A 27,703-nucleotide genomic window follows, 5' to 3' on the forward strand; every position below is an offset into this window, starting at 1 on the left:
CACAATGTAACAAATTATACTCATTTACCATATTTCAATTACCACCGGTTGACTATTTTTGCCCTAGTATATGTTGTAAACATATCAAGCATTTAACATTAGGACTCCCAACGAGTTCTGTCGCGCCCTGTTACTTTACATTTCATCCTTTTGACACTAATCTTTATTTCCAACCTTTATTTTCCATTTTGCAAACACAATTATATAAAAGTTTGGATTAAGCTGTAAAGTAACTTCCTGCAGAGAAGAAGTGATGTGGTATTGCTCAACGGTATTGTGGTGGTGGTGATCATTTTCGGAGATTTCCCAAGGCAAGGTCTTATACAATAAACGGCCCAATCTCAATGGAGTTCTTAGTGTAAATGTATTGATTACAAAGAGTATGAATTCATATAAATCACTTCAATGTGCTTAAATGACAGTGAATTACTGATATCCCAATCAGTGGACGCTCGTGAAGTGATCAATGAAAAGCTGAGGAGGCAGCACAAGCAGGCGCTGGACTTCAGACACTACAAACGGGCCTTTACCTGTGCTGGGGTCTGCGTCCTCCGCGCCTTGCTGGGGAAAGGATGTGAAGCAGACGATGCGCACCTCCGGGAACCGCGCCTGAAAGTAGTGCTTCCACGCCACCACCAGCGCCGGCGGCGCGAGGTCAATCTTGTTCAGCACCAGAACAATGTTCTTCTTCATGTCGCGGGTCACAAAGTCGTACAGCGCGGGGGAGAAGTGGATCACCTGGGGGAGGATCGTGGAAGTGAGACGGTGTATTATTCTGGTACCAAATACACAATACGGATGAATTTACTCTATTCTGGAGACAATCAGAGGCCAACCATACATATATCTGGTGGTGCCTACGGGAAATACCAAGATACAAGACATCCACCTTGTACAGAAACTTGTGCGCTCTTTATCAGCAAGAAAACTGCCACCTGGTGAGCAGGCGCGTACACTGCGTCACAGGTTAACAAGGAACACTGCCACCAGGTGAGCAGGCGCGTACACTGCGTCACATGTTAACAAGGAACACTGCTACCTGGTGAGCAGGCATGTACACTGCGTCACAGGTTAACAAGAAACACTGCCACCTGGTGAGCAGGCGCGTACACGGCTCCACAGGTTAACAAGGAACACTGCCACCTGGTGAGCAGGCGCGTACACCGCGTCACAGGTTAACAAGCAAAACTGCCACCTGGTGGACAGGGGCGTACACTGTGTCACAGGTTAACAAGGAACACTGCCACCTGGTGAGCAGGCGCGTACACTGCGTCACAGGATAACAAGCAAAACTACCACCTGGTGGACAGGGGCGTACACTGTGTCACAGGTTAACAAGGAACACTGCCAACTGGTGAGCAGGCATATACACTGCACCACAGGTGAGCAAGAAACACTACCACCTAATGAGCAGGCATATACACTGCCCCACAGGTGAGCTCGAAATACTGCCACCTAATGAGCAGGCACGTACACTGCACCACAGGTGTGCAATTAACAGTCACCTAGTGAGCAGTCATGTATACTGTGCCACAGGTGAGCAAGGAACACTGCCACCTAGTGAGCAGGCACGTACACTGCGCCACAGGTTTGCAGGAAGCACTGCCAGCTAATGAGATGCACAAACACTGCACACAGGGAAGCATGGAACACTGTGACTTAATGACAAGGCACGTACACTTCTGACACAGATGAGCAAGGAGCACTGCCACCTAATGACAGACAAGTACATTGTGTGACAGGTAAGCGAGGAGCACTGACACCAAACGAGCATGCACATACACTACGCCACAGGAGAGCAAGGAGCACCGCCACCTAATGAGCAGGCACACACTGCCCCACGGGTGAATGAGGAACAGTGCCACCTGAGACACATACACTGCGCCACAGGTGAGCAAGGAGCACTGCCACCTTACCAGTTACGCACTCTGCGCCACAGGTGAGCAAGGAGCACTGCCACCTAATGAGCAGGCGCGTACACCGCGCCACAGATGAGCAAGGAGCACTGCCACCTTACCAGTTACGCACTCTGCGCCACAGGTGAGCAAGGAGCACTGCCACCTTACCAGTTACGCACTCTGCGCCACAGGTGAGCAAGGAGCACTGCCACCTAATGAGCAGGCGCGTACACCGCGCCACAGATGAGCAAGGAGCACTGCCACCTTACCAGTTACGCACTCTTCGCCACAGGTGAGCAAGGAGCACCGCCACCTAATGAGCAGGCGCGTACACCGCGCCACAGATGAGCAAGAAACACTGCCACCAAATAAGCAAGCGCATACACTGCGCCACAGGTCAGCAAGGAGCACCACCTGTTGGCAAGCACTGCAATACACGGTGTCGCCAGTGAACAAGGAGAATGTCTATCTAGTCGGCAGTAGCACACATTAATAGTGAGCAAGGATCACTACCATCTAGCAAGCGTTAAGAGTGAGAAAGGACCAGCACCCCCTACAAAACCACCCACGACATCTTTGCGTCTACAACTGCTACGCTCCTCATCTGCCTCCCTCTGACCAACAACATCTGCTCCGATTATGTCATACCGAGGGGCAGAGAAACGACAGAAGGATATAAACAAATCATGTCCGGGAGAATGGTACATACATTACTACAAGAGTTGGGTGACTAGTTCTTGGGTCATGGCAAAGGTACACATTGTGACCCATCCCACAGCCCGCCTCGCTGCTTCACAGTGAAACATCTGATTACCAGGCGGACAGGCCACACTCACCAGCCCTGTTGAGCCCACATTCCGCCATACCTACTCCTTAGAAAGTTACCCATCTCAGGCACCTTGGATCTGAACAGGTGCTGCTCTAGGGTCTGAAGGGGCCTCAGTAGTGATACACGACACTAAACGCCACAGAACTTAGCCACTGGCCCGGTGCAGTCGGCAAGAGACTGCAGTTATGGTTCAGTTAAATTACTATACTATAAAGACGTATGAGCTTTGCCTTGCCGTCTCACAGACTTAAGCACAATTTGGTAGTCAGTTCATTTATTTATGTTGTTATATTGTAGGAAAGTACCATCTTGCCTGGCACGTTACCCCCATTTTCACTGTATGTATGTTTGTTTGTTTTTGCCCAGGTGTCACTGGGATCCTGCTAGGCAGGACCCCAGTGCTCATAATGTATGCCCTGTATGTGTTCCCTGTGTGGTGCCTAACTGTATCACTGAGGCTCTGCTAACCAGAACCTCAGTGTTTATGCTCTCTCTGCTTTCTAAAATTGTCACTGCAGGCTAGTGACTAATTCTACCAATTCACATTGGTATACTGGTAACACCCATATAATTCCCTAGTATATGGTACTGAGGTACCCAGGGTATTGGGGTTCCAGGAGATCCCTATGGGCTGCAGGCATTTTTTTTACCACCCATAGGGAGCTCAGACAATCCTTACACAGGCCTACCACTGCAGCCTGAGTGAAATAACATCCACGTTATTTCACAGCCATTTTTCACTGCACATAAGTAACTTATAAGTCACCTATGTGTCTAACCCTCACTTGGTGAAGGTTGGGTGCCAAGTTACTTAGTGTGTGGGCACCCTAGCACTAACCAAGGTGCCCCCACATCGTTCAGGGAAAATTCCCCGATCTTTGTGAGTGCGGGGACACCATTACATGCGTGCACTGCACATAGGTTACTACCTATGGGTAGCGTCACAATGGTAACTCCAAACATGGCCATGTAACATGTCTAAGATCATGGAATTGTCACACCAATACCATTCTGGTATTGGGGGACAATTCCATGATCCCCCGGGTCTCTAGCACAGAACCCGGGTAATGCCAAACTGCCTTTCCGGGGTTTCCACTGCAGCTGCTGCCAACCCCTCAGACAGGATTCTGCCCTCCTGGGGTCTGGGTAGCCCCAGCCCAGGAAGGCAGAACAAAGGATTTCCTCAGAGAGGGTGTTACACCCTCTCCCTTTGGAAATAGGTGTGAAGGGCTGGGGAGGAGTAGCCTCCCCCAGCATCTGGAAATGCTCTGATGGGCACAGATGGTGCCCATCTCTGCATAAGCCAGTCTACACCGGTTCAGGGATTCCCCCAGCCCTGCTCTGGTGCAAAACTGGACAAAGGAAAGGGGAGTGACCACTCCCCTGACCTACACCTCCCAGGGGAGGTGCCCAAAGCTCCTCCAGTGTGTCCCAGACCTCTGCCATCTTGGATTCAGAGGTGTTGGGGGGCACACTGGACTGCTCTGAGAGGCCAGTGCCAGCAGGTGACGTCAGAGACCCCCTCTGATAGGTTCTTACCTCTCTTGGTAGCCAAACCTCCTTTTCTAGCTATTTAGGGTCTCTCCTCTGGGGAATTCTTCAGATAACGAATGCAAGAGCTCAGCAGAGTTCCTCTGCACTTCCCTCTTCGACTTCTGCCAAGGATCGACCGCTGACTGCTCCAGGACGCCTGCAAAACTGCAACAAAGTAGCAAGACGACTACCAGCAACATTGTAGCGCCTCATCCTGACGGCTTTCTCAACTGTTTCCTGGTGGTGCATGCTCTGAGGGCGGTCTGCCTTCACCCTGCACTGGAAGCCAAGAAGAAATCTCCTGTGGGTCGACGGAATCTTCCCCCTGCTAACTCAGGCACCAAAAGACTTCATCACCGGTCCTCTGGGTCCCCTCTCATCCTGACGAGCATGGTCCCTGGAACACAGGAGCTAGATCCAAGTGACCCCAACAGTCCAGTGATCCTTCAGTCCAAGTTTGGTGGAGGTAAGTCCTTGCCTCCCTATGCCAGACTGCAAACCTGTGTACTGCGTGATTTGCAGCTGCTCCGGCTTCTGTGCACTTCTCCAAGGATTCCTTTGTGCACAGCCTAGCCTGGGTACCCAGCACTCCGACCTGCAGTGCTCAACCCTCTGAGTTGGACTCAGACGTCGTGGGACCCTCCTTTTGTGACTCCGGTTACACCAATCTTCTAAGTGCCTGCTCCGATACTTCTGCGGATGCTCCTGCTTCTGCGGGGGCTCTCTGAGTTGCTGAGCGCCCCCTCTGTCTCCTCCTCCAAGGGACAACATCCTGGTCTTTCCTGGTCCCCAGCAGCACCCAATAACCTCTACCGCGACCCTTGCAGCTAGGAAGGCTTGTTTGCGGTATTCCTGCGTGGAAACACTTCTGCAACATCTAGCACGCCGTGGGACATCTTCCATCCAAAGGAGAAGTTCCTAGCCCTTTTCGTTGTTGTAGAATCTTCAGCTTCTTCCACCCGGAGGCAGCCCCATTGCACCTTCATCCGGGGTTTCCTGGGCTCCTGCCCCCCCTGGACACTATTGCGACTCTTGGACTTGGTCCCCTTGCCTTGCAGGTCCTCACATCCAGGAATCCATCTTCAGTGTTTTACTGGTGCTTGTGGTTCTTGCAGAATCCCCCTATCACGATCATTGTGTCTTTCTGGGGTAGTAGGGTAACTTTACTCCTACTTTTCAGGGTCTTGGGGGGGGGGGGGTATCTTGGACACCCTGACTGTTTACTCCCAGCGACCCTCTACAAGCTCCCATAGGTCTGGGGTCCATTTGTGATTCACAGTCCACTTTTGGAGTATATGGTTTGTGTTGCCCCTAGACCTATGTTCACCTATTGCATCCTATTGTGATTCTACATTGTTTGCACTACTTTTCTTACTCTTACTTACCTGTTTTGGGTTTGTGTACATATAACTTGTGTATATTACTTACCTTCTAAGTGAGGGTACTCTCCGAGATACTTTTGGCATATTGTCATAAAAATAAAGTACCCTTATTTTTAGTATATCTGTGTATTGTGTTTTCTTATGATGTTGTGCATATGACACCAGTGGTATAGTAGGAGCTTTGCATGTCTCCTAGTTCAGCCTAAGCTGCTCTGCTATAGCTACCTTCTATCAGCCTAAGCTGCTAGAAACACCTCTATTCTACCAATAAGGGATAACTGGACCTGGCACAGGGTGCAAGTACCACAAGGTACCCACTATAAGCCAGGCCAGCCTCCTACATATATGTCAAGTTTTAAGCAGATCCATGCAGGGGAGAAAGCTTGGGGTTGAGGAAGGCACAAAAAGAACCATTTTCTATTTTAATTTGCATAGGAATTTTAGAGCTCTTCTAATGAAATTACACCAGACTTACCAAAAAACAGACCTTTAGCCAGAATAGGGCCTTTGTGTGGTTTGGTGTAGATCTGTTCAGTAGTGTTGGATGGGCTGCGTAGGGTTAGCTCTATAGAAGTCTGAAGACTAGAACTTGCAAATTCAGATTTGGAAAAAAAGTCACTCTACCTTGATTGCTTTGAGAGATGCAATATTTAAAATAATATTTTTCTGCCAGATGACATGATTTCAGTGTCGTGAAAGCACGACTAAGTGTAGGAAAATGCCACTGTTGGCAGGGTTACCCCCTAACATTTTGCCTTTTGTTGATACTAGTTATGATTGAAAGTGTGCTGGGACCCTGCTAACCAGGCACCAGCACCAGTGTTCTTTCCCGATAACTGTACCTTTGTCTCCACAATTGGCACAGCCCTGGCACACAGTTAAGTCCCTTGTAAAAGGGTACCGCTGGTACCAAGGGTCCTGTGGCCAGGGAATGTCTGTAAGGGCTGCAGCATGTATCATGCCACTCTGGGGACCCCTCACTCATCACATGCTCACTGCCTCACAACTTGTGTGTGCTGGTGGGGAGAAAAAGACTAAGTCGACATGGCACTCCCCTCAGGGTGCCATGCTCACAACCCACTCACTGCCTGTGGCATAGGTCAGTCACCCCACTAGCAGGCCTTAGAGCCTTAAGGCAGCGTGCACTATACCACAGGTGAAGGCATAGCTGCATGAGCACTATGCCCATACAGTGTCTAAGCAAATTCTTAGACATTGTAAGTGCAGGGTAGCATAAAGAGTATATGGTCTGGGAGTTTGTCAAACACAAACTCCACAGTTCCATAATGGCTACACTGAATACTGAAATGTTTGGTATCAAACTTATCATCACAATAAATCCACACTGATGCCAGTGTGAGACTTATTGAGAAATGCACTCAGAGGGCATCTTAGAGATACCCCCTGCATGCCAGCCCGACTACTAGTGCTAGGCTGACCTGTCTCTGCCAGTCTGTCAACCCCAGACTAGTTTCTGGCCACATGGGGTGAGTGCCTTTGTCACTCTGTGGCCAGGAACAAAGCCTGCACTGGGTGGAGGTGCTTCACACCTCCCCCCTGCAGGAACTGTAGCACCTAGCGGTGAGCCTCAAAGGCTCACCCCCTTTGTTACAGCACCCCAGGGCACTCCAGCCCGTGCAAATGCCCGCCCCATCGGACTCAGACCCCACTTTTGGTGGCAAGTCCGGAGGAAATAATGAGAAAAACAAGGAGGAGTCACTCTCCAGACAGGACAGCCCCTAAGTTGCCCTGAGCTGCGGTGACACCTGCCTTAGAAAATCCTCCATCTTGCTTTGGAGGATTTCCCCCAGTAGGATTAGGGATGTGTCCCCCTCCCCAGAGGGAGGAGGCACAAGGAGGGTGTATCCACCCTCAGGGGCAGTAGCCATTGGCTACTGCCCTAAACACAGCCCTAGATCTAGTATTTAGGGGAGACACTGAACCCAGGAAAACAGATTCCTCACGACCTAGCAGGAAGGACTGCTGACCTGAAAACCCCTCAAAGAAGAAGGAAGATGACAACTGCTTTGGCCCCAGCCATACCGGCCTGTCTCCTGATTCAAAGAACCTGCAACAGGGACGCATCCTACAGGACCAGCGACCTCTGCTGACTCAGAGGACAGCCCTGCAACTACAAAGGACCAAGAAACTCCTCTGGACAGCAGCTCTGTCCAAAGCAACAAAGAAGAAACCATCTTTAAAGGGACTCCCACCTCATTTCAGAGTCCCCACCACTCTGCACCCAACGCCCCTGATCCGTGTCCAGAGAAACCAATGCCACAGAGAGGACCCCCCGGCGACTCTGACGACGTGTCCACCCTGAGACGACCTCCCTGCACCCCCACGACGACGCCTGCAGAGGGAATCCAGAGGACCCCCCTGACCGCGACTGCCCAGTAACAAAGAACCCGACGCCTGGAAGAAGCACTGCACCCGCAGCTTCCAGGCCCGAGAGAAACCATCTACCGGTGCAGCCGTGACCAGCAGGCGGCCCTCACCCTTGCCCAGTCGGTAGCTGGCCCAAGAAGCCCCCCTGTGCCCTGCCTGCATCGTCAGAGTGACCCCCGGGTCCCTCAACAGACTTCAATACATAACCGGACGCCTTGTTTGCACACTGCACCCAGACGCCCCTGTGCTGCTGAGGGTGTATTTTATGTACCTGCTTGGGACTCCATGCCCAGTGCTCAACAAACCCCCCTTGGTCTGCTCGCAGAGGATGCAGGTATTTACATACTTGCAGACTGGAACCGGAGCACCCCTAGTCTCCATAGGAGCCTATGTTATTTGGGCCCCTCTTTGACCTTTGCACCTGACCAGCCCTGTGTTGCTGGTGCTGGGTGTTTGGGGTTGACTTGAACCCCCAACGGTGGGCTGCCTATGTCCCGGAGACTGAACTTGTAAGTGCTTTACTTACCCGAGAAACTAACCTGTACTTACCTCCCCCAGGAACTCTTGAATTTTGCAGTGTCCACTTTTAAAATAGCTCATTGCCATTTTATGCCAAACTGTGTACATTACAGTTTTTATTCAAAGTTCTACATTTACCTATGTAAAGTACCATACATTTGATATACTTAACTGATCTCTGAATCTTGTGGTTCTAAAATGAATTAAGAAAATAATATTTTTCTATATCAAAGCCTATTGGCCTGGAATGGTCTTTGAGTGTGTGTTCTCATTTATTGCCTGTGTGTGTACAACAAATGCTTAACACTACCCTCTGATAAGCCTACTGCTCGACCACAGTACCACAAAATAGAGAATTAGAATGATCTCTTTTTGCCACTATCTTACCTCTAAGGGGAACCCTTGGACTCTGTGCACACTATCTCTCACTTTGAGATAGTATATACAGAGCCAGAGCCAACGTCCTACACTAAGCTATAGAAAGGAGCTGCTGGGAAGACTCATCCGTTCACGCAGAGGTGACACTGGGGGCCTAACGACCCCAGACAGGCACTATTTAAAGAAAACACAAGGTTTTGGATGGATACGTGTCATCATTGTTCCATCGTAATCTGTGCATCAAGACAATCCAGAGTCCTGGCAGGATCAATTATCCACCTATATACAAAGGCAGTATTAAATTATAGCCTCAATGCTTTAACCAATAATGAGTCAAAATATTTTGTCAGTCTCATTAAATGATCTTAACGGGTGGGCTTACAGGGGAGGAAAATCCTCCGTAACCAAACGGGCTTCAGGAAAAAACCTGGAACCACACTATAGTGGACAGTAGTTGCTCTGCTGGTGGAAAAGTCAATCCAAACTTGCTTCGTCAACTTCTCAGTTGCCTTTGATCTGGTCCCCGAGCCAAACTGGTCCAAGCTGCAACTCTGGGGATCTTCTCCAATCCTCCTGCGAGCAATTTAACTACTGTATTCAAACCCGTAGGTAAAAATTAAGTTAGGCGATGGGACCCCCCAACCTTCTGCAGAAAGATTTACACTCCAAACCGCTTGAAACAGGGTTGCGTGCTAGCGGCCGCCTTCTTCAACCTTTTTATTACGGATTTGTCAGAAGAACTGGATAATATTAATGCACAATCACGCAGTGAACAATAAAGATTACTCTACACAGACGATCTAGTATTATTTAGCAAAGACTAATCAATAAAATACATGAAGACACTGACCAAAACCATCTGGAAAACTATCTAAGCAAGAAAAAAATAGTAACTTTTGGCAAACAAAAAAAAAAAAAAAATCAACAAGTCCGGAAAGTGTTGCATTGGTGACATCATTTCAAATGAACAGGACTACAATTATTTAGGTGAATGAATAAATTCGAGAGGCATCTACCATCTTCAAAAGGATGCAGAAAAGGTCAAAGCCCTCACTCTTTTGTCAGCATTTTTAAAGTCAAGAAAATAGCTTTGGTGCCTCAGCCTCGATCCACTGCACAAAGAAATGAAAGCAAAATTGATACAAACCATCGCATATCGAAGCAAAGTACTACTGAGCAGAGACTACACTGCTGGACAAGCTCCACACAAATTTACAAAGCAGTATTCAGGCTCCCAAGGACAATGACAGCCTCCCTGGAACAGGTGCAGCTAGAATTCGGTCTGGAGAAACAATCCCTAGTTAGGTGAGGGTCCTACCAGAAGCAGAGATCAGCCAGCCAGGATTGCTTACGCAACCTTGTGAGGCAAGAGATAACCAATGCAGACAACTTGTCCACCCATGGGCGCTATTTACCGGTGGCCCTAGAGGCTCTCACCGCACAGGAAGCTTGAAATCTGCATGTCTCACAGCATCTCTTCAAAAGGTTTACCATCAAACGCGCAAATTAAGTATATAGCATTGAGTTTTGGGACTTCTACAACTTTGGAAAATCTCTCCAAGTGGCTAAGAACACAGGAAGGAACCACAAAAAAAGTCAGCATTTACCCAGCTCCACTAAGGGAAAGAAAGACTCCATTATGCAACCTGGGTGTTCGCTCATGCGGGATTGATGTCACAGAGGTACGGCATCCCGAGGCATGGCTTTAAATTTTCAAGTAGTACAATTTATTGGCAAAGCGGCAAAAAACGTCAACGCGTCAGGCTCCAAAATGACTTTGGGCCACAAGGAAGAGAACTCACACTATTATCCTAAGTTTCTCAGCTTTAGCCACTTTTCCCGTTATATAATAAGAGGATACACTAGGGAAGTGAAAAATAGAACAAAGACGATATAAATAGGTCGGGCAGGTCAGTCACTTTGACCAAGCTAGTCCGATGCTTCACTTCCTACGAAGGAAATCGTCCAAGTAGGTCTCAGCTGGAACCTTGGCTGGCTACAGGAAAACCCCAAGGAGGTGAAGAGGGCAGAGGGCAGCCGTCGTCCGGAGGTGGTCAGGCTGACTGCAGCAAGCCCACCTTCAGCAGCCAGTCGTCTAGGTACAGTAATACATATATTCCTGATCGCCAACAATAACCTGAGATCTCCATCACTTCTGAACACTCGAAGGGCTGACATCAGGCCAAATCATAAGTGCTCTGACCCCACCATGAACCGCAGACAGCACCTGTGGGACTGTAGGATGGGTAGATGAAAATATGGGTCCTGCAAGACCACGGACCCCATCCTGTCTCCGAGATCCAAAGTGGATCTGTACAAGAGTGAGTATTTAGACTGTTTTCTTCCTCAGAAAGGCCTTCAACTACCAGAGGTCCGGTATAGGCACAAAGCCTCTGTCCCTCTTCAATGCAAGGAAATGGTGAATACAGTCCGGTGCCAACTCAACTGCCCGCCTTCCCAGCCGGGCGCTGGCTTCCTGCGTGAAGAGTGACGCATGGCCTGCCAAGATTTGTCCTAGTGTGGGGGGGGAATATGAGGTAGAGAATAAATAAATGTTAAGGTAAAGTGCTTTTGAGCAATCTGTAAAACCTATTGATCGGATGGGATTGATTTCCAGCCTAGGAGGAAATGTCAGACCCGAGCCCTACAGGGTAGCGGATAGTCTTGGAGTCCAAATCAAAGCGGCTCCAGGGCTGCTCAGTAGATGATCGTTGTCTCTCATGGATGAACAGTTGCCTGAAAACTAGGACACGAGTAACTCTGTAATTTCGTGTACAGCTGAGCAAACTGGTGAGGGTGATGACTATAACCCCAGGGGTCATACTGCAGCATGATTATTTTTAAGTTACTCAAGTGGCAACTCAGGCATTTCTCCAAAACGTCTAGATCCATCGAAAAGCATGTCCATGAAGGAAGCCTGGACAACCGAAAGAATTACGGATGCACGCATCAAGTGTGTCATCCAGGCACCACTCTACTACTAACAAAGCGTCCCATGTCCAGGCCAGTAAACAGTGCATACTCTGCTGCATCCAATCAAACAGTTTGGACACATGAGGACCTGAGCTCGCCTGAGACAACTGGTAGTATCTCGCTGGCCTTGCCCCTCAAAGCATGGGTGCTACTGCCAGGAAGGCGCACAGCATTTGTTAGATGCGGTTTCCTGGGCACCAGGGCACTCAGGGGTTAATATGGTCCAATTGCATCAACTGGAGTGTTCCCCGCTGATGTCCTGGCGCCTCAGTACTAGTGAACCCGAAACTGGCAAACCAAGAACATCCTCTGGGGAGTCACTCTACTCGTCAATGCCTGCACCACAAGACCTTCAGGCGTAGTGTTCTTAGTCAAAAACAACAAAAAACTAATAATGGTTACTACTAATGGCCTGTGCCACCTGGTGTAGGAAGCTGGCTCTTTATATGATATATCAAAATGACATATATCATGCAAAACGTCTGTGGTTCCCTCACTAGTGGACAGGTGCTAGATCTAGCAATCCCGAGGTGCTATTTCAAGGGGTAGTGTGGTCAATAAATGAGACACACAACTCAAGAGAACCACACCAATATACAAAATTAACAAGTATCTTTATATATGTTTCGGCACAAGAATCAATACCTTCACGTAAGTAAGTTTTGTAAGAAAAATCTCTACAGTTTGGAAAAGTCTACAGTGCAAGTCTTGAAAGCTGCAATGTTATCCTATGGAGGAAGAACAAATATGGCATAAGGGTAGAGTACAGGGACTCATGGGACCAATCTCCTGGTCTTAAGGTGAGTATGGGACAACATCCAAGGCCACACCAACAGGTCACACTGGGTGGCACAGGGGCTGCCTGGTGCAGAGGTGTATACAGTGTTGGGTGCCCAATGCAAGTCAATAGGTATTGGTCCGGTTGGAAAGAGGCTGCAAGTTAGGACTGGGGTTCCAGTCAGGTTGAACCACCAAGTGGGGTTGATTCTTGCAATGCTCGGGGACATAGGGACACCAGTTACCCTCTCCTCCTCAGTGCGGGGTGTCCGGATGCAGAGGGTTCTTGGACCATTGGGTGTCCATCACCGATGGCGGTCAGTGTAGGGGGCCCACAGAAATGGGCTGCAGCTGTGGACCAGTCCGGGTGAGCCAACAAGTGGGCTCAAGTCTCACAAGCCTGGGTGACGCAGAGAAACCAGTGGTCCTCTTCTCCTTGGTCCAGAGCATCCAGGTGCAGAGGTGCAGCGGACCGTCTGGTTGCCGTCACCAGAGGCTGTCGGGGTTAAGAGGGGCCTGCACAAAGAGGCTGCAGGTGTCGGTCTGGAGGTCGCCATGGGGAAACCTACATTGAACTTTGTCTCTGAAGGGGCTGAGGACCATGCTGGCAGTTGGCCCACTTCGACTCGGGCTAGGGAGCACGGGTTCAGTAGTGCTGTCCGGTGTCGGATATTTGCTGTCCGGAGTCCTCTTCAGCGTTCCTTGGGTGCCTGTCAAGGTACAGGGAAGTAGATCAGCTGTTCCACAGCAGTTCCTTGTGCTGGGGTGTTTTACCAGGTGTGTCAGAAGCTGGAGGAAGAGGCATCTTTCTCGCAATTGTCAAAGTCAGCAGGCAGGCTGGCAGGGTTGGTCATTCATCTTCAGTTCTTGCCTTTTGCGTCTCTGAAGCATCCTTTTTCAGGTCAGAAGGAATCTGATTTCCTGGAGTAAGGGCCTCCCCCAAACAATGAATTTAGGGGTGGTAGGGGAGTGTAGGGTAGTAGCCAATGGGCTACTTACCCCTGGGTTCACAAAGCCCCCTATATGACCACTTCCTGTGAGAAGTGGGCATAGCCCTATCCCAGAGTTCCTAGTTTTGCATCACCAAGATGGCAGACTTTCAAAAGTTGTGTCCGCATCATGCAGCTCACCTTGGGGGTGGGACTGACCAGAAAGGTGGGCACACCTCCTTGACTACAAATGTTACCGCCTGTCCAGGTGCCAAATGGGCTCTGGGCGAGAGGTGGGGTAAAGGGGTTGGCATCCTCTCCTTTGATGGAAGCCAGATCTACATATCACAGGCAGTGGACTTCTTTGAAGCCCTTTGCCTTGGAATGCAGATTCGCAGGTCATCCTGTTGGGAGGAGTGTGCTAATACCCCTGCCAGAGCAGGCTTTGTTCCTATCTGCACAATAGCAAAGGCTGTTACCCCTGGGAGTCAGAAACATTTTGGTGGTGACAGGCCAGTTAGAACTAGTCTGTCAGCACAGGAAAGTGGTAGGTTTTCCAGGGGGCACAGACAAGGTGCATGTAGTAATAAATCCATTAGTGAGGGTTTATTAATATGAGATGTTTGATAACCAATATCTCTATCATGTAGCCATCATGCAGTTGGGGAACTCGTAATGACCAGTGTCCAGCACATGTACTTAAAATGGCTTCCCTATCCACTCACATAACAGGGGCTATCTGCTCACGCAGGTACGCCTTCACATGTGATGTAATGCACCCGCCTTGGGGCTGGAAGGCCTGCCAGAGGGGTGACTTACATATATTGCATGGAGTGGTAGGGGACATGGCACACAGGCTTCTGTGGCATGAAGTGTGTTCACTTTTAGCTGCACCAAGACATGCAGCCCGCATGGGCCGTCTGCATGGGCTAGGTGAGGGGTCCCCGAGGGTGGCACAGTACAGGCTGCATCTCTTGGTGACCCTCTTTGGTACCCATGCCCTAGTTACCAGGGGTACCATTTACTATGGCATTGTAGGAGGTCAAAAGTTGTTGCCAACTGAACAACAATTGCACAGTTTTAGGGAAAGAGATCTGGCACTGGGGACCTGGATAGCAGGAACCCACTGCACTTTCAGTCAAAACTGCATTGAGCACCAGGCAAAAAGTGGGGGTGATTAGGTCAAACAGGGGCACTTTCTTACACCTGGCCAGAGGTCGAGGGAACAGAGTAGGTGAACTAATGGTCATGAGGCTGTTTGTGAGTGTCTCATTAAATGGCAACAGAGACTCTGATGAGACTGGTCATTGGGGGAATATTTCTCTCAGTCATTTGGATTTGGTGTCAAACATAAAGTTGTAAATCTAGCATCTCTGCCACCCAGCACACTGCTACTAAAAGAGATGCCTTCTTCTGTTGGTGGACAAGGTGGTAAGTGCAGTTTGGTCTCTGGGGATGTCTCTGGTCCATTGGCATTTCTTGGGGCTAGATGACGTTCAGCATCTGTGTAATGAGGGAGGAGCAGCCTGTCCACCTCCTCGTTGACGTGAGGAATATTTTGCAGGCATAGAACTCCATCAGAATGACAGCCGTTAATGGTGGCACTGCAGAAGAGGCTGTGGATCAGGCTAAAGAACCTCTGCTGGTGCCATGGTAATCTCCTAGCAAGATAGAGTTCGAGGGTTGGTGTAAGGAAATGCCTCCTTGGCATGGTTGCCCCCTGACGTTTTTGCCTTTGCTGATGCCAAGTTATGATTTGAAAGTGTGCTGAGGCCTGCTAACCAGGCCCCAGCACCAGTGTTCTTTCCCTAACCTGTACTTTTGTTTCCACAATTGGCACACCCTGGCATCCAGGTAAGTCCCTTGTAACTGGTACCTCTGGTACCAAGGGCCCTGATGCCAGGGAAGGTCTCTAAGGGCTGCAGCATATCTTATGCCACCCTGGGGACCCTTCACTCAGCACAGACACACTGCTTGCCAGCTTGTGTGTGCTAGTGGGGACAAAATGACTAAGTCGACATGGCACTCCCCTCAGGGTGCCATGCCAACCTCACACTGCCTACAGGTATAGATAAGTCACCCCTCTAGCAGGCCTTACAGCCCTAAGGCAGGGTGCACTATACCATAGGTGAGGGCATAAGTGCATGACCACTATGCCCCTACAGTGTATAAGCAAAACCTTAGACATTGTAAGTGCAGGGTAGCCATAAGAGTATATGGTCTGGGAGTCTGTCATGCACGAACTCCACAGCACCATAATGGCTACACTGAAAACTGGGAAGTTTGGTATCAAACTTCTCAGCACAATAAATGCACACTGATGCCAGTGTACATTTTATTGTAACATACACCCCAGAGGGCACCTTAGAGGTGCCCCCTGAAACCTTAACCGACTACCCGTGTAGGCTGACTGGTTTTAGCAGCCTGCCACACACCAGACATGTTGCTGGCCACATGGGGAGAGTGCCTTTGTCACTCTGTGGCTAGTAACAAAGCCTGTACTGGGTGGAGATGCTTATCACCTCCCCCTGCAGGAACTGTAACACCTGGCGGTGAGCCTCAAAGGCTCACCCCCTTTGTTACAGCACCCCAGGACACTCCAGCTAGTGGAGTTGCCCGCCCCCTTCGGCCACTGCCCCACTTTTGGCGGCAAGGCCGGAGGAGATAATGAGAAAAACAAGGAGGAGTCACTGGACAGTCAGGACAGACCCTAAGGCGTCCTGAGCTGAGGTGACTCTGACTTTTAGAAATCCTCCATCTTGCAGATGGAGGATTCCCCCAATAGGGATAGGAATGTGCCCCCCTCCCCTCAGGGAGGAGGCACAAGGAGGGTGTAGCCACCCTCAAGGACAGTAGCCATTGGCTACTGCCCTCCCAGACCTAAACACCCCCCTAAATTCTGTATTTAGGGGCTCCCAGAACACAGCAAGATAGATTCCTGCAACCTAAGAAGAAGAGGACGGCTGAACTGAAAAACCTGCAGAGAAGACGGAGACACCAACTGCTTTGGCCCCAGCTCTACCGGCCTGTCTCCCCACTTCTAAAGACACTGCTCCAGCGACGCTTTCCACAGGGACCAGCGACCTCTGAAGCCTCAGAGGACTACCCTGCATCTAGAAGGACCAAGAACTCCCGAGGACAGCGGCTCTGTTCCACAAAGACTGCAACTTTGCAACAAAGAAGCAACTTTGAAACAACACGCGTTTCCCGCCGGAAGCGTGAGACTTTGCACTCTGCACCCGATGCCCCCGGCTCGACTTGTGGAGAACAAACACCACAGGGAAGACTCCCCGGCGACTACGAGACCGTGAGTAGCCAGAGTTGACCCCCCTGAGCCCCCACAGCGACACCTGCAGAGGGAATCCCGAGGCTCCCCCTGACCGCGACTGCCTGCTTCAAAGACCCGACACCTGGTAAAGGCACTGCATCCGCAGCCCCTAGGACCTGAAGGATCCGACCTCCAGTGCAGGAGCGACCCCCAGGTGGCCCTCTCCCTTGCCCAGGTGGTGGCTACCCTGAGGAGCCCCCCCCCCTTGCCTGCCTGCATCGCTGAAGAGACCCCTTGGTCTCCCATTGATTTCTATGGGGAACCCAATGCTTGTTTGCACACTGCACCCAGCCGCCCCCGCGCTGCTGAGGGTGTACTTTCTGTGTGGACTTGTGTCCCCCCGGTGCCCTACAAAACCCCCCTGGTCTGCCCTCTGAAGACGCGGGTACTTACCTGCTGGCAGGTTGGAACCGGGGCACCCCCTTCTCCATTGAAGCCTATGCGTTTTGGGCACCACTTTGACTTCTGCACCTGACCGGCCCTGAGCTGCTGGTGTGGTAACTTTGAGGTTGCCCTGAACCCCCAACGGTGGGCTACCTTGGACCCAATTTTGAACCCCGTAGGTGGTTTAGTTACCTGCAAAAACTAACAAACAATTACCTCCCCTAGGAATTCTTGAAAATTGCACTGTCTAGTTTTAAAATAGCTATATGTAATTTATGTGAAAACTGTATATGCTATTTTGCTAATTCAAAGTTCCTAAAGTTCCTAAGTGAAGTACCTTTCATTTATAGTATTACTTGTAAATCTTGAACCTGTGGTTCTTAAAATAAACTAAGAAAATATATTTTTCTATACAAAAACCTATTGGCCTGGAATTGTCTCTGAGTGTGTGTTCCTCATTTATTGCCTGTGTGTGTACAACAAATGCTTAACACTACCCTATGATAAGCCTACTGCTCGACCACACTACCACAAAAGAGAGCATTAGAATGATCTCTTTTTGCCACTATCTTACCTCTAAGGGGATCCCTTGAACTCTGTGCATACTATTCCTTACTTTGAAATAGTGCATACAGAGCCAACTTCCTACAGTTGGCAAATGTCGATTCAGAGTCAGAGACCGGTTGGGTCTGCTGCCAGTACGGAAGGGACCCTGGAGCTGGGGTAGACATCTAGACCAGCGTCAGTATGTGCTCGGAAGCAGATGTCACAGAAGCAGTAGGCGGCCTTTGCAGGCCTGCCAGCTGATGTCCAACTGGAAGATCCCTTGGCCATGTGGGCCCTGAAGGCACTCCAGAGCCAGCAGTGTCTGAAAGATATGCGGCCTAGCCTCCTTGAAGGTGCTATTTGCTCTGGGGTGGACGTTGGCGCAGGAAGTTTGGAGGAGGGGGGTGGGTGACACCAGGACCAAATGTGGCACCTTTTCTGGATTCAGAAGATGCTGGAGGCAAGAGGCCTTTCATGAGTTAGCCTTGCCACTTCTTGCCTGATTTTGAGAGATGGGATGGGGTTGCGGACTGCTTGGCTTTCTTCTGCTTGGGGCATGTTTTTGACTTTGACTGACCTTAAGACTTTGAGCGGGACTTTGCTTAGATCAGGCCAGCAACTTTGCGTAGGAGCATAGCCACTGTTTTTAACACAGTCTTGTCATATCCTCAGCAGTGTAGAGTGTTTAATTTGGCTCTCTGATTGTAACTGGGTGCATGAGGAAACTCGTTACCGCCCTCTATGAAATCGTCTTGCACTCGGTCTTTCACGAGCTCTTAAAAACCTGGCTGTTCTGATTCTGTGCACCGTGTTAGCTTTACTGGAGGTACCATGAGAGGCTCAGCGCTGGGAGATCCTTTCTGGGTAGCTATGCGCTCTAGAAATCTCAAATAATAATAAAAATAACAGTCAAGACACATTTTGAGTCATGTTGAGAGTCCAGGTACCAAAACCCTGCTTCTGAACCTGTATTCTGCTTCTTGCACTGGCAGCACGGTTTGACTTCTGCTGTCTTCTGGGGAAACATCTTCCTTAGCATACTGTCTACGTTGTTTGAAGTTATCAAAGTCGGTAGCGGAGTAAAAAATCTGCAAATGGTGTGGAAAAAAGGAACCAAGAGCAGCGTGCTGGGGTGATGCCTACAGGCGGTTCTGCTTGGTCACTTCTGGGGCAGCGCATGGACATGGCGGAGGAAAGCTGCGCCGACTATCGGAGTGCAGAAGACGTTGCTGGAAGAATTTTCTGCAGCCGGTCTGGCACCCGGATATACCAAAGCTGAGGAATCTGCAGCGCCTTTGCTCAAATAACATGAAATATTTCACTCTGGAAAATGCGGATGAACCATTTTCAGATTAAATCAGTTTCTGAATTTTTGTTTCACCTTTGTAAGACAACTAAAGGTACAAGACAGACACAGCAGGGTATAGACATACAAAGCTCTTCACTTGTTAAGCTTTGATAAGATGTGGCTCATAAGCCCACTCAGGGTGAAACGTACAAAGATTTTTTCTGAGCGCAAACGAATCTGGCCACTTGCGCATAGAAGAAGGCATTTTGGTATGTACAAAGACTGTTTTGCGAGTCGGTAATCTATTGACTGGATCACAAAATAGTTTTGCGAGTCGCAATTAGGAAGGGGCGTGTCAAGGGCGTTCCTTTCTAACTGCTAGTCACGGTGGCATTTATGATTGTTTTCTGACCATGAATGAGGTCCCAAATCAATTTTGCTTAGCACCAAATTCAAATTGGTGCTAACCCATTCGCGAAAGGGGAGGGGTCCCTGAAGGGCCCCTTCGCCTTTGTGAATGAATGCGAAAACATTTGCAGGCAGTGTTCCAGGGACCACTGTCTACTCTTGAAAAAAAAAAAAACAAAAAAAAAAAACACGTTTAATTTTTTGCTTTTTAAAATGCGGCCCATTTTCCTTTAAGGAAAACGGGCTGTGTTTAAAATAGAATAACAAATAAATAAAAAAGACTGCTTTATTTTAAAGCAATCACAGGGATGGTGGTCTGCTGACCCCAGCAGGACACCATCCCTGTGCTTTTTGCGATTCCCAACGGGTCGCAAATTGCAACCTGCCATGTATTCATGAGGTAGGTCTATTTGGGACCCGCTGGGAATCGCAAAAGAAACTCAATGGAGTTTCGTACATTTGGCATTGTGATTTCCTAATTGCCATTTGCAAGGAATCGCAATTCCAAAGGTTCGTACACGTGGCCTTAGCTGATCATAGTACGCAAAAAAGAGCGCGGAACCATGGGAAGTTCCGAAGCTTTAGGCGGAGAGGCTCCTTTGTATGAAACACTCTACAGCATGACCCACACCCCAGATCTGCTCACCTCAAATGTCTGCTTTTAGGCATAGGATTAGCACAGGGTCATTCACCTGCTGATCCTGCTTCAAGACTTCACTGCATGAATTGCAAGTCTTTGTCACTTTCTAGCTCTGTGTCGATGGCTGTGAAGCAGCCGCTGAGAGGTTTGTAGTGCCTTACAGTCGCCAATGAATAAAGGGCGGAGCCACAGGCCAGGACCACGGTGCCTTGTGGGCTTGTTTCTTAGTGCTTGTCGCATGTAGGTGGAGTCTGAGGACTATGACAAAAGATTTATTTATGCATTTAAACACTTCAACTATGGTACTTCGGCTGCAGATCAAGACAACACTAGACCCAAGATGACTGTCGAAAGCAGCAAAATCTTTGGGGAGGTAAAGGAAGCTGGCATGGTGTGTGGTGGATACCTATGGTACTTACACCTTATACCAGGTCCAGGTACCCCCTCTTAGTGAAGAATAGGCAGTGTCTAGAAGCCAGGCTCTCTAAAGGTAGCTCTGGATGAGCAGCTAAGGCTTATCTATGAGACATGCAAAGCTCATGCAATACCACTGTAGTCACACAGTACTTACACACATGAAAGAAAACACTCAGTGTTACAAAAGGAAAATGTCACTTACCCAGTGTACATCTGTTCGTGGCATTAGTTGCTGCAGATTCACATGCTTTGCATAGTCCGCCGTCTGGTGTTGGGTCGGAGTGTTACAAGTTGTTTTTCTTCGAAGAAGTCTTTTTGAGTCACGAGACCGAGGGACTCCTCCTCCTTTGTTTCCATTGCGCATGGGCGTCGACTCCATGTTAGATTGTTTTCCCCGCAGAGGGTGAGGTAGGAGTTGTGTATGTTAGTAATAGTGCCCATGCAATGGAATGAATAAGTATGTACAAAATGAAGGTTAAAGTAATATATTTACAAATGTACAAATGTTGAAGACTACTTCTAAACGGCTACAGGCTCCCGGGGAGGCGGGTGGGCGCATGTGAATCTGCAGCGACTAATGCCACGAACAGATGTACACTGGGTAAGTGACATTTTCCGTTCGGTGGCATGTGTAGCTGCAGATACACATGCTGTGCATAGACTAGTAAGCAGTTACCTCCCCAAAAGCGGTGGTTCAGCCTGTAGGAGTGGAAGTAGTTTGAAATAAAGTTCTTAGTACAGCTTGACCTACTGTGGCTTGTTGTGCAGATAACACATTTACACAGTAGTGTTTAGTAAATGTATGAGGCGTAGACCATGTTGCTGCCTTACATATTTCGTGCATTGGAATATTTCCTAGAAAGGCCATGGTAACACCCTTCTTTCTGGTTGAGTGTGCCTTTGGAGTAATGGGCAGTTCTCTTTTTGCTTTAAGATAGCAGGTTTGGATGCATTTTACTATCCATCTAGCAATACCTTGTTTTGAAATTGGGTTTCCTGTATGAGGTTTTTGGAAGGCAATAAATAGTTGTTTTGTCTTCCTAATTTCTTTTGTCCTGTCAATGTAGTACATTAGTGCTCTCTTGATGTCTAACGTATGTAGTGCTCTTTCAGCTATTGAATCTGGCTGTGGGAAGAACACTGGTAATTGCACTGTTTGGTTTAAGTGGAACGGTGATATAACCTTTGGTAAGAATTTTGGATTTGTTCTTGGAACGACTATTTTTGTGAATTTGAATAAATGGTTCTTGTATGGTAATCGCCTGTATCTCACTTACTCTTCTTAGAGATGTGATGGCAATGAGAAATGCAACTTTCCAAGTTAAGTATTGCATTTCACAAGAATGCATGGGTTCGAAAGGTGGACCCATGAGCCTTAAGACAATGTTGAGGTTCCATGAAGGAACAGGTGGTGTCCTTGGTGGTATAATTCTCTTTAAGCCTTCCATAAACGCTTTAATGACAGGTATTCTAAATAGGGATGTTGAATGAGTAATCTGCAGGTAAGCAGATATTCGTGCGAGATGTATTTTTATGGAAGAGAAAGCTAGATTTGATTTCTGTAAATGCAGTAAATATCCTACTACATCTTTCGGAGATGCATGCAATGGTTGAATTTGATTATTATGACAGTAACAAACAAATCTTTTCCATTTACTTGCATAGCAATGTCTAGTGGAAGGTTTCCTGGCTTGTTTTATGACCTCTATACACTCTTGAGTGAGGCCTAAGTGTCCAAATTCTAGGACTTCAGGAGCCAAATTGCTAGATTCAGCGATGCAGGGTTTGGATGTCTGATCTGTTGTTTGTGTTGTGTTAACAGATCTGGCCTGTTGGGTAGTTTGACATGAGGTACTACTGACAGGTCTAGTAGTGTCGTATACCAAGGTTGTCTTGCCCATGTGGGTGCTATTAGTATGAGTTTCAGTTTGTTTTGGCTCAATCTGTTTACTAGATATGGAAGGATAGGGAGAGGGGGAAAAGCGTACGCAAATATCCCTGACCAATTCATCCATAGAGCATTGCCTTGGGATTGCCGGTGTGGGTACCTGGATGCAAAGTTTTGGCATTTTGCGTTTTCTTTTGTTGCAAATAGATCTATTTGTGGTGTTCCCCAAATTTGGAAGTAATTGTTCAGGATTTGGGGGTGAATTTCCCATTTGTGGACCTGTTGGTGATCCCGAGAGAGATTGTCTGCTAGCTGGTTCTGGATCCCTGGAATAAATTGTGCCATTAGGCGAATGTGGTTGTGAATTGCCCAATGCCATATCTTTTGTGTTAGGAGACACAACTGTGTCGAGTGTGTGTCCCCCTGTTTGTTTAAATAATACATTGTCGTCATGTTGTCTGTTTTGACAAGAATGTATTTGTGTGTTATCATGGGTTGGAATGCTTTCAATGCTAGAAATACTGCTAACAATTCTAGGTGATTTATATGAAACTTTCTTTGATGTACGTCCCATTGTCCTTGGATGCTGTGTTGATTGAGGTGTGCTCCCCACCCTGTCATGGAAGCATCTGTTGTTATCACGTATTGTGGCACTGGGTCTTGGAAAGGCCGCCCTTTGTTTAAATTTGTACTGTTCCACCATAGAAGCGAGATGTATATTTGGCGGTCTATCAACACCAGATTTAGAAGTTGACCCTGTGCATGTGACCATTGTGATGCTAGGCACTGTTGTAAGGGCCGCATGTGAAACCTTGCGTTTGGGACAATGGCTATGCATGAGGACATCATGCCTAGGAGTTTTAGTACCATCTTTGCATGTATCTTTTGAGTTGGATACATGGCTTGTATCACCGTGTGAACATTTTGAACCCTTTGTGGACTTGGAGTGGCTATCCCTTTTGTTGTATTGATTGTCGCTCCCAAGTATTGCTTTGTTTGACACGGCAGAAGGTGTGACTTTGCATAGTTGATGGAGAAACCCAGCTTGTAAAGGGTTTGTATAACATAATCTGTGTGGTGTGAACACTTTGTTAGCGAGTTGGTCTTGATTAGCCAATCGTCTAGGTACGGGAACACGTGTATTTGCTGCCTCCTGATGTGTGCAGCTAATACTGCTAGACACTTTGTAAAGACTCTTGGCGCTGTTGTTATTCCAAATGGCAACACTTTGAATTGGTAATGTATTCCTTTGAATACGAACCTTAGGTATTTCCTGTGCGAGGGATGTATCGGTATATGGAAATACGCGTCCTTTAGATCCAACGTTGTCATGTAGTCTTGCTGTTTTAGCAGTGGTATTACGTCTTGTAGCGTGACCATGTGAAAGTGGTCTGATTTGATGTAGGTGTTTAGTGTTCTGAGATCTAGTATTGGTCTTAGAGTTTTGTCCTTTTTGGGTATTAGAAAGTACAGTGAGTAAACTCCTGTGTTCTTTTGTGGACTTGGTACTAATTCTATTGCGTCTTTTTGCAGTAATGCTTGAACTTCTAGTCCTACAAGGTCTATATGCTGTTTCGACATATTGTGTGGTTTTGGTGGGACGTTTGGAGGGAGTTGGATAAATTCTATGCAATAACCATGTTGGACAATTGCTAAGACCCAAGTGTCTGTTGTTATTTTTTCCCAAGAGTTGTAGAACTGGCTCAGTCTTCCCCCCACTGGTGTTGTGTGAAGGGGTTGTGTGACTTGTGAGTCACTGTTTATTTGGAGGGGTTTTGGGACCTTGAAATTTTCCCCGGTTTCTTGGGAATTGGCCCCCTCTGTATTGGCCTCGAAAACCTCCCCTTTGATATTGTCCCTGGTAGGTAGATGGTCTTGCTTGTGAAGTGCTGGCTTCTGTGGCTTGACCTCGAAACCCCCCTCTGAAAGTTGTTTTGCGAAATGTGCCAAATGTGCCTCTGCCCTGCGGGGAATAGAGTGCGCCCATGGCTTTGGCTGTGTTGGTGTCCTTCTTTAATTTCTCGATTGCAGTGTCCACCTCCGGCCCAAACAATTGCTGTTCGTTAAACGGCATATTAAGCACAGCCTGTTGTATCTCAGGTTTGAAGCCAGATGTGCGCAGCCATGCGTGCCTCCTTATTGTCACAGCAGTATTTACTGTTCTTGCTGCTGTATCTGCTGCATCCATAGAAGAACGAATCTGGTTGTTGGAGATATTTTGTCCCTCTTCAACCACTTGTTGCGCTCGTTTCTGGAATTCTTTGGGGAGGTGCTGGATGAAATGCTGCATCTCGTCCCAATGGGCCCTGTCGTAGCGCGCTAGGAGTGCCTGCGAGTTGGAGATGCGCCACTGGTTTGCAGCTTGTGCTGCGACCCTTTTTCCAGCTACATCAAACTTGCGGCTCTCCTTGTCTGGAGGTGGTGCGTCGCCTGAAGTTTGCGAGTTGGCTCTTTTACGGGCTGCTCCTACGACTACTGAATCTGGTGTCAGTTGTGACGTAATAAAAGCAGGGTCTGTGGGCGGTGCCTTATATTTTTTCTCCACCCTTGGAGTTATTGCTCTGCTTTTAACTGGCTCCTTAAAGATCTGTTTTGCGTGCCTTAGCATTCCTGGGAGCATAGGAAGGCTTTGGTAATGACTATGGGTGGAGGACAGGGTGTTAAAGAGGAAGTCATCCTCGATAGGCTCTGAATGTAGCGATACATTATGAAATTCGGCTGCCCTAGCTACCACCTGTGCATATGCTGTACAGTCCTCAGGTGGTGAGGGTTTAGATGGGTACGACTCTGGGCTATTGTCCGATACCGGAGCGTCATAGAGGTCCCATGCGTCCTGATCATCTTGGCTCATGGTGGTATGAGCTGGTGATTGTGGTGGAGTCTGTGTCGGTGATACGTGAGCTGACGGTGGTGGAGAGGGTGGTGGATTTACCTTCTTTGCCACCTTTGCTTGTGGTTGCTTGTCTTGCTGCTGGAAGTCAAGTTTCCTTTTCCTCCTAATTGGGGGAAGGGTGCTGATCTTCCCTGTACCCTCTTGGATAAAGATACGCTTCTGTGTGTGATCTATTTCTGTTGTTTGTAATTCCTCCTCAAATCTGTGTCTTTTTAGTTGGGAGGATAGTGTAGGAAGTTGGCTCTGTATGTGCTATTTCAAAGTAAGGAATAGCATGCACAGAGTCCAAGGGTTCCCCTTAGAGGTAAAATAGTGGTAAAAATAGATAATACTAATGCTCTATTTTGTGGTAGTGTGGTCGAGCAGTAGGCTTATCCAAGGAGTAGTGTTAAGCATTTGTTGTACATACACAAGACAATAAATGAGGTACACACACTCAGAGACAAATCCAGCCAATAGGTTTTTATATAGAAAAATATCTTTTCTTAGTTTATTTTAAGAACCACAGGCTCAAATTCTACATGTAATATCTCATTCGAAAGGTATTGCAGGTAAGTACTTTAGGAACTTCAAATCATCAAAATTGCATGTATACTTTTCAAGTTATTGACAAATAGCTGTTTTAAAAGTGGACACTTAGTGCAATTTTCACAGTTCCTGGGGGAGGTAAGTTTTTGTTAGTTTTACCAGGTAAGTAGGACACTTACAGGGTTCAGTTCTTGGTCCAAGGTAGCCCACCGTTGGGGGTTCAGAGCAACCCCAAAGTCACCACACCAGCAGCTCAGGGCCGGTCAGGTGCAGAGTTCAAAGTGGTGCCCAAAACACATAGGCTAGAATGGAGAGAAGGGGGTGCCCCGGTTCCGGTCTGCTTGCAGGTAAGTACCCGCGTCTTCGGAGGGCAGACCAGGGGGGTTTTGTAGGGCACCGGGGGGGACACAAGTCCACACAGAAATTTCACCCTCAGCAGCGCGGGGGCGGCCGGGTGCAGTGTAGAAGCAAGCGTCGGGTTTTCAATGTTAGTCTATGAGAGATCTCGGGATCTCTTCAGCGCTGCAGGCAGGCAAGGGGGGGATTCCTCGGGGAAACCTCCACTTGGGCAAGGGAGAGGGACTCCTGGGGGTCACTTCTCCAGTGAAAGTCCGGTCCTTCAGGTCCTGGGGGCTGCGGGTGCAGGGTCTCTCCCAGGCGTCGGGACTTTAGGTTCAAAGAGTCGCGGTCAGGGGAAGCCTCGGGATTCCCTCTGCAGGCGGCGCTGTGGGGGCTCAGGGGGGACAGGTTTTTGTACTCACAGTCTTAGAGTAGTCCTGGGGTCCCTCCTGAGGTGTTGGATCGCCACCAGCCGAGTCGGGGTCGCCGGGTGCAGTGTTGCAAGTCTCACGCTTCTTGCGGGGAGCTTGCAGGGTTCTTTAAAGCTGCTGGAAACAAAGTTGCAGCTTTTCTTGGAGCAGGTCCGCTGTCCTCGGGAGTTTCTTGTCTTTTCGAAGCAGGGGCAGTCCTCAGAGGATGTCGAGGTCGCTGGTCCCTTTGGAAGGCGTCGCTGGAGCAGGATCTTTGGAAGGCAGGAGACAGGCCGGTGAGTTTCTGGAGCCAAGGCAGTTGTCGTCTTCTGGTCTTCCGCTGCAGGGGTTTTCAGCTAGGCAGTCCTTCTTCTTGTAGTTGCAGGAATCTAATTTTCTAGGGTTCAGGGTAGCCCTTAAATACTAAATTTAAGGGCGTGTTTAGGTCTGGGGGGTTAGTAGCCAATGGCTACTAGCCCTGAGGGTGGGTACACCCTCTTTGTGCCTCCTCCCAAGGGGAGGGGGTCACAATCCTAACCCTATTGGGGGAATCCTCCATCTGCAAGATGGAGGATTTCTAAAAGTTAGAGTCACCTCAGCTCAGGACACCTTAGGGGCTGTCCTGACTGGCCAGTGACTCCTCCTTGTTTTTCTCATTATTTTCTCCGGCCTTGCCGCCAAAAGTGGGGGCCGGGCCGGAGGGGGCGGGCAACTCCACTAGCTGGAGTGTCCTGCTGGGTTGGCACAAAGGAGGTGAGCCTTTGAGGCTCACCGCCAGGTGTGACAATTCCTGCCTGGGAGAGGTGTTAGCATCTCCACCCAGTGCAGGCTTTGTTACTGGCCTCAGAGTGACAAAGGCACTCTCCCCATGGGGCCAGCAACATGTCTCGGTTTGTGGCAGGCTGCTAAAACTAGTCAGCCTACACAGATAGTCGGTTAGGTTTCAGGGGGCACCTCTAAGGTGCCCTCTGTGGTGTGTTTTACAATAAAATGTACACTGGCATCAGTGTGCATTTATTGTGCTGAGA

The 27,703-nt window shown here is 48.6% G+C and overlaps 1 protein-coding gene across 1 annotated transcript in view; it reads right to left on the bottom strand.

Annotated features, from left to right (window-relative positions):
- Positions 1–27,703, bottom strand: part of GNL1 (G protein nucleolar 1 (putative)) — a 272,389-nt gene that overhangs the window by 117,600 nt on the left and 127,086 nt on the right. The window contains exon 6 of the mRNA XM_069241958.1: positions 531–738. Within this exon, the coding sequence (XP_069098059.1) occupies positions 531–738 (208 nt within the window). The remainder of the gene's footprint in view (positions 1–530; positions 739–27,703) is intronic.

The sequence above is a fragment of the Pleurodeles waltl genome, chromosome 6, assembly GCF_031143425.1.
Source record: "Pleurodeles waltl isolate 20211129_DDA chromosome 6, aPleWal1.hap1.20221129, whole genome shotgun sequence".
Taxonomy (NCBI): domain Eukaryota; kingdom Metazoa; phylum Chordata; class Amphibia; order Caudata; family Salamandridae; genus Pleurodeles; species Pleurodeles waltl.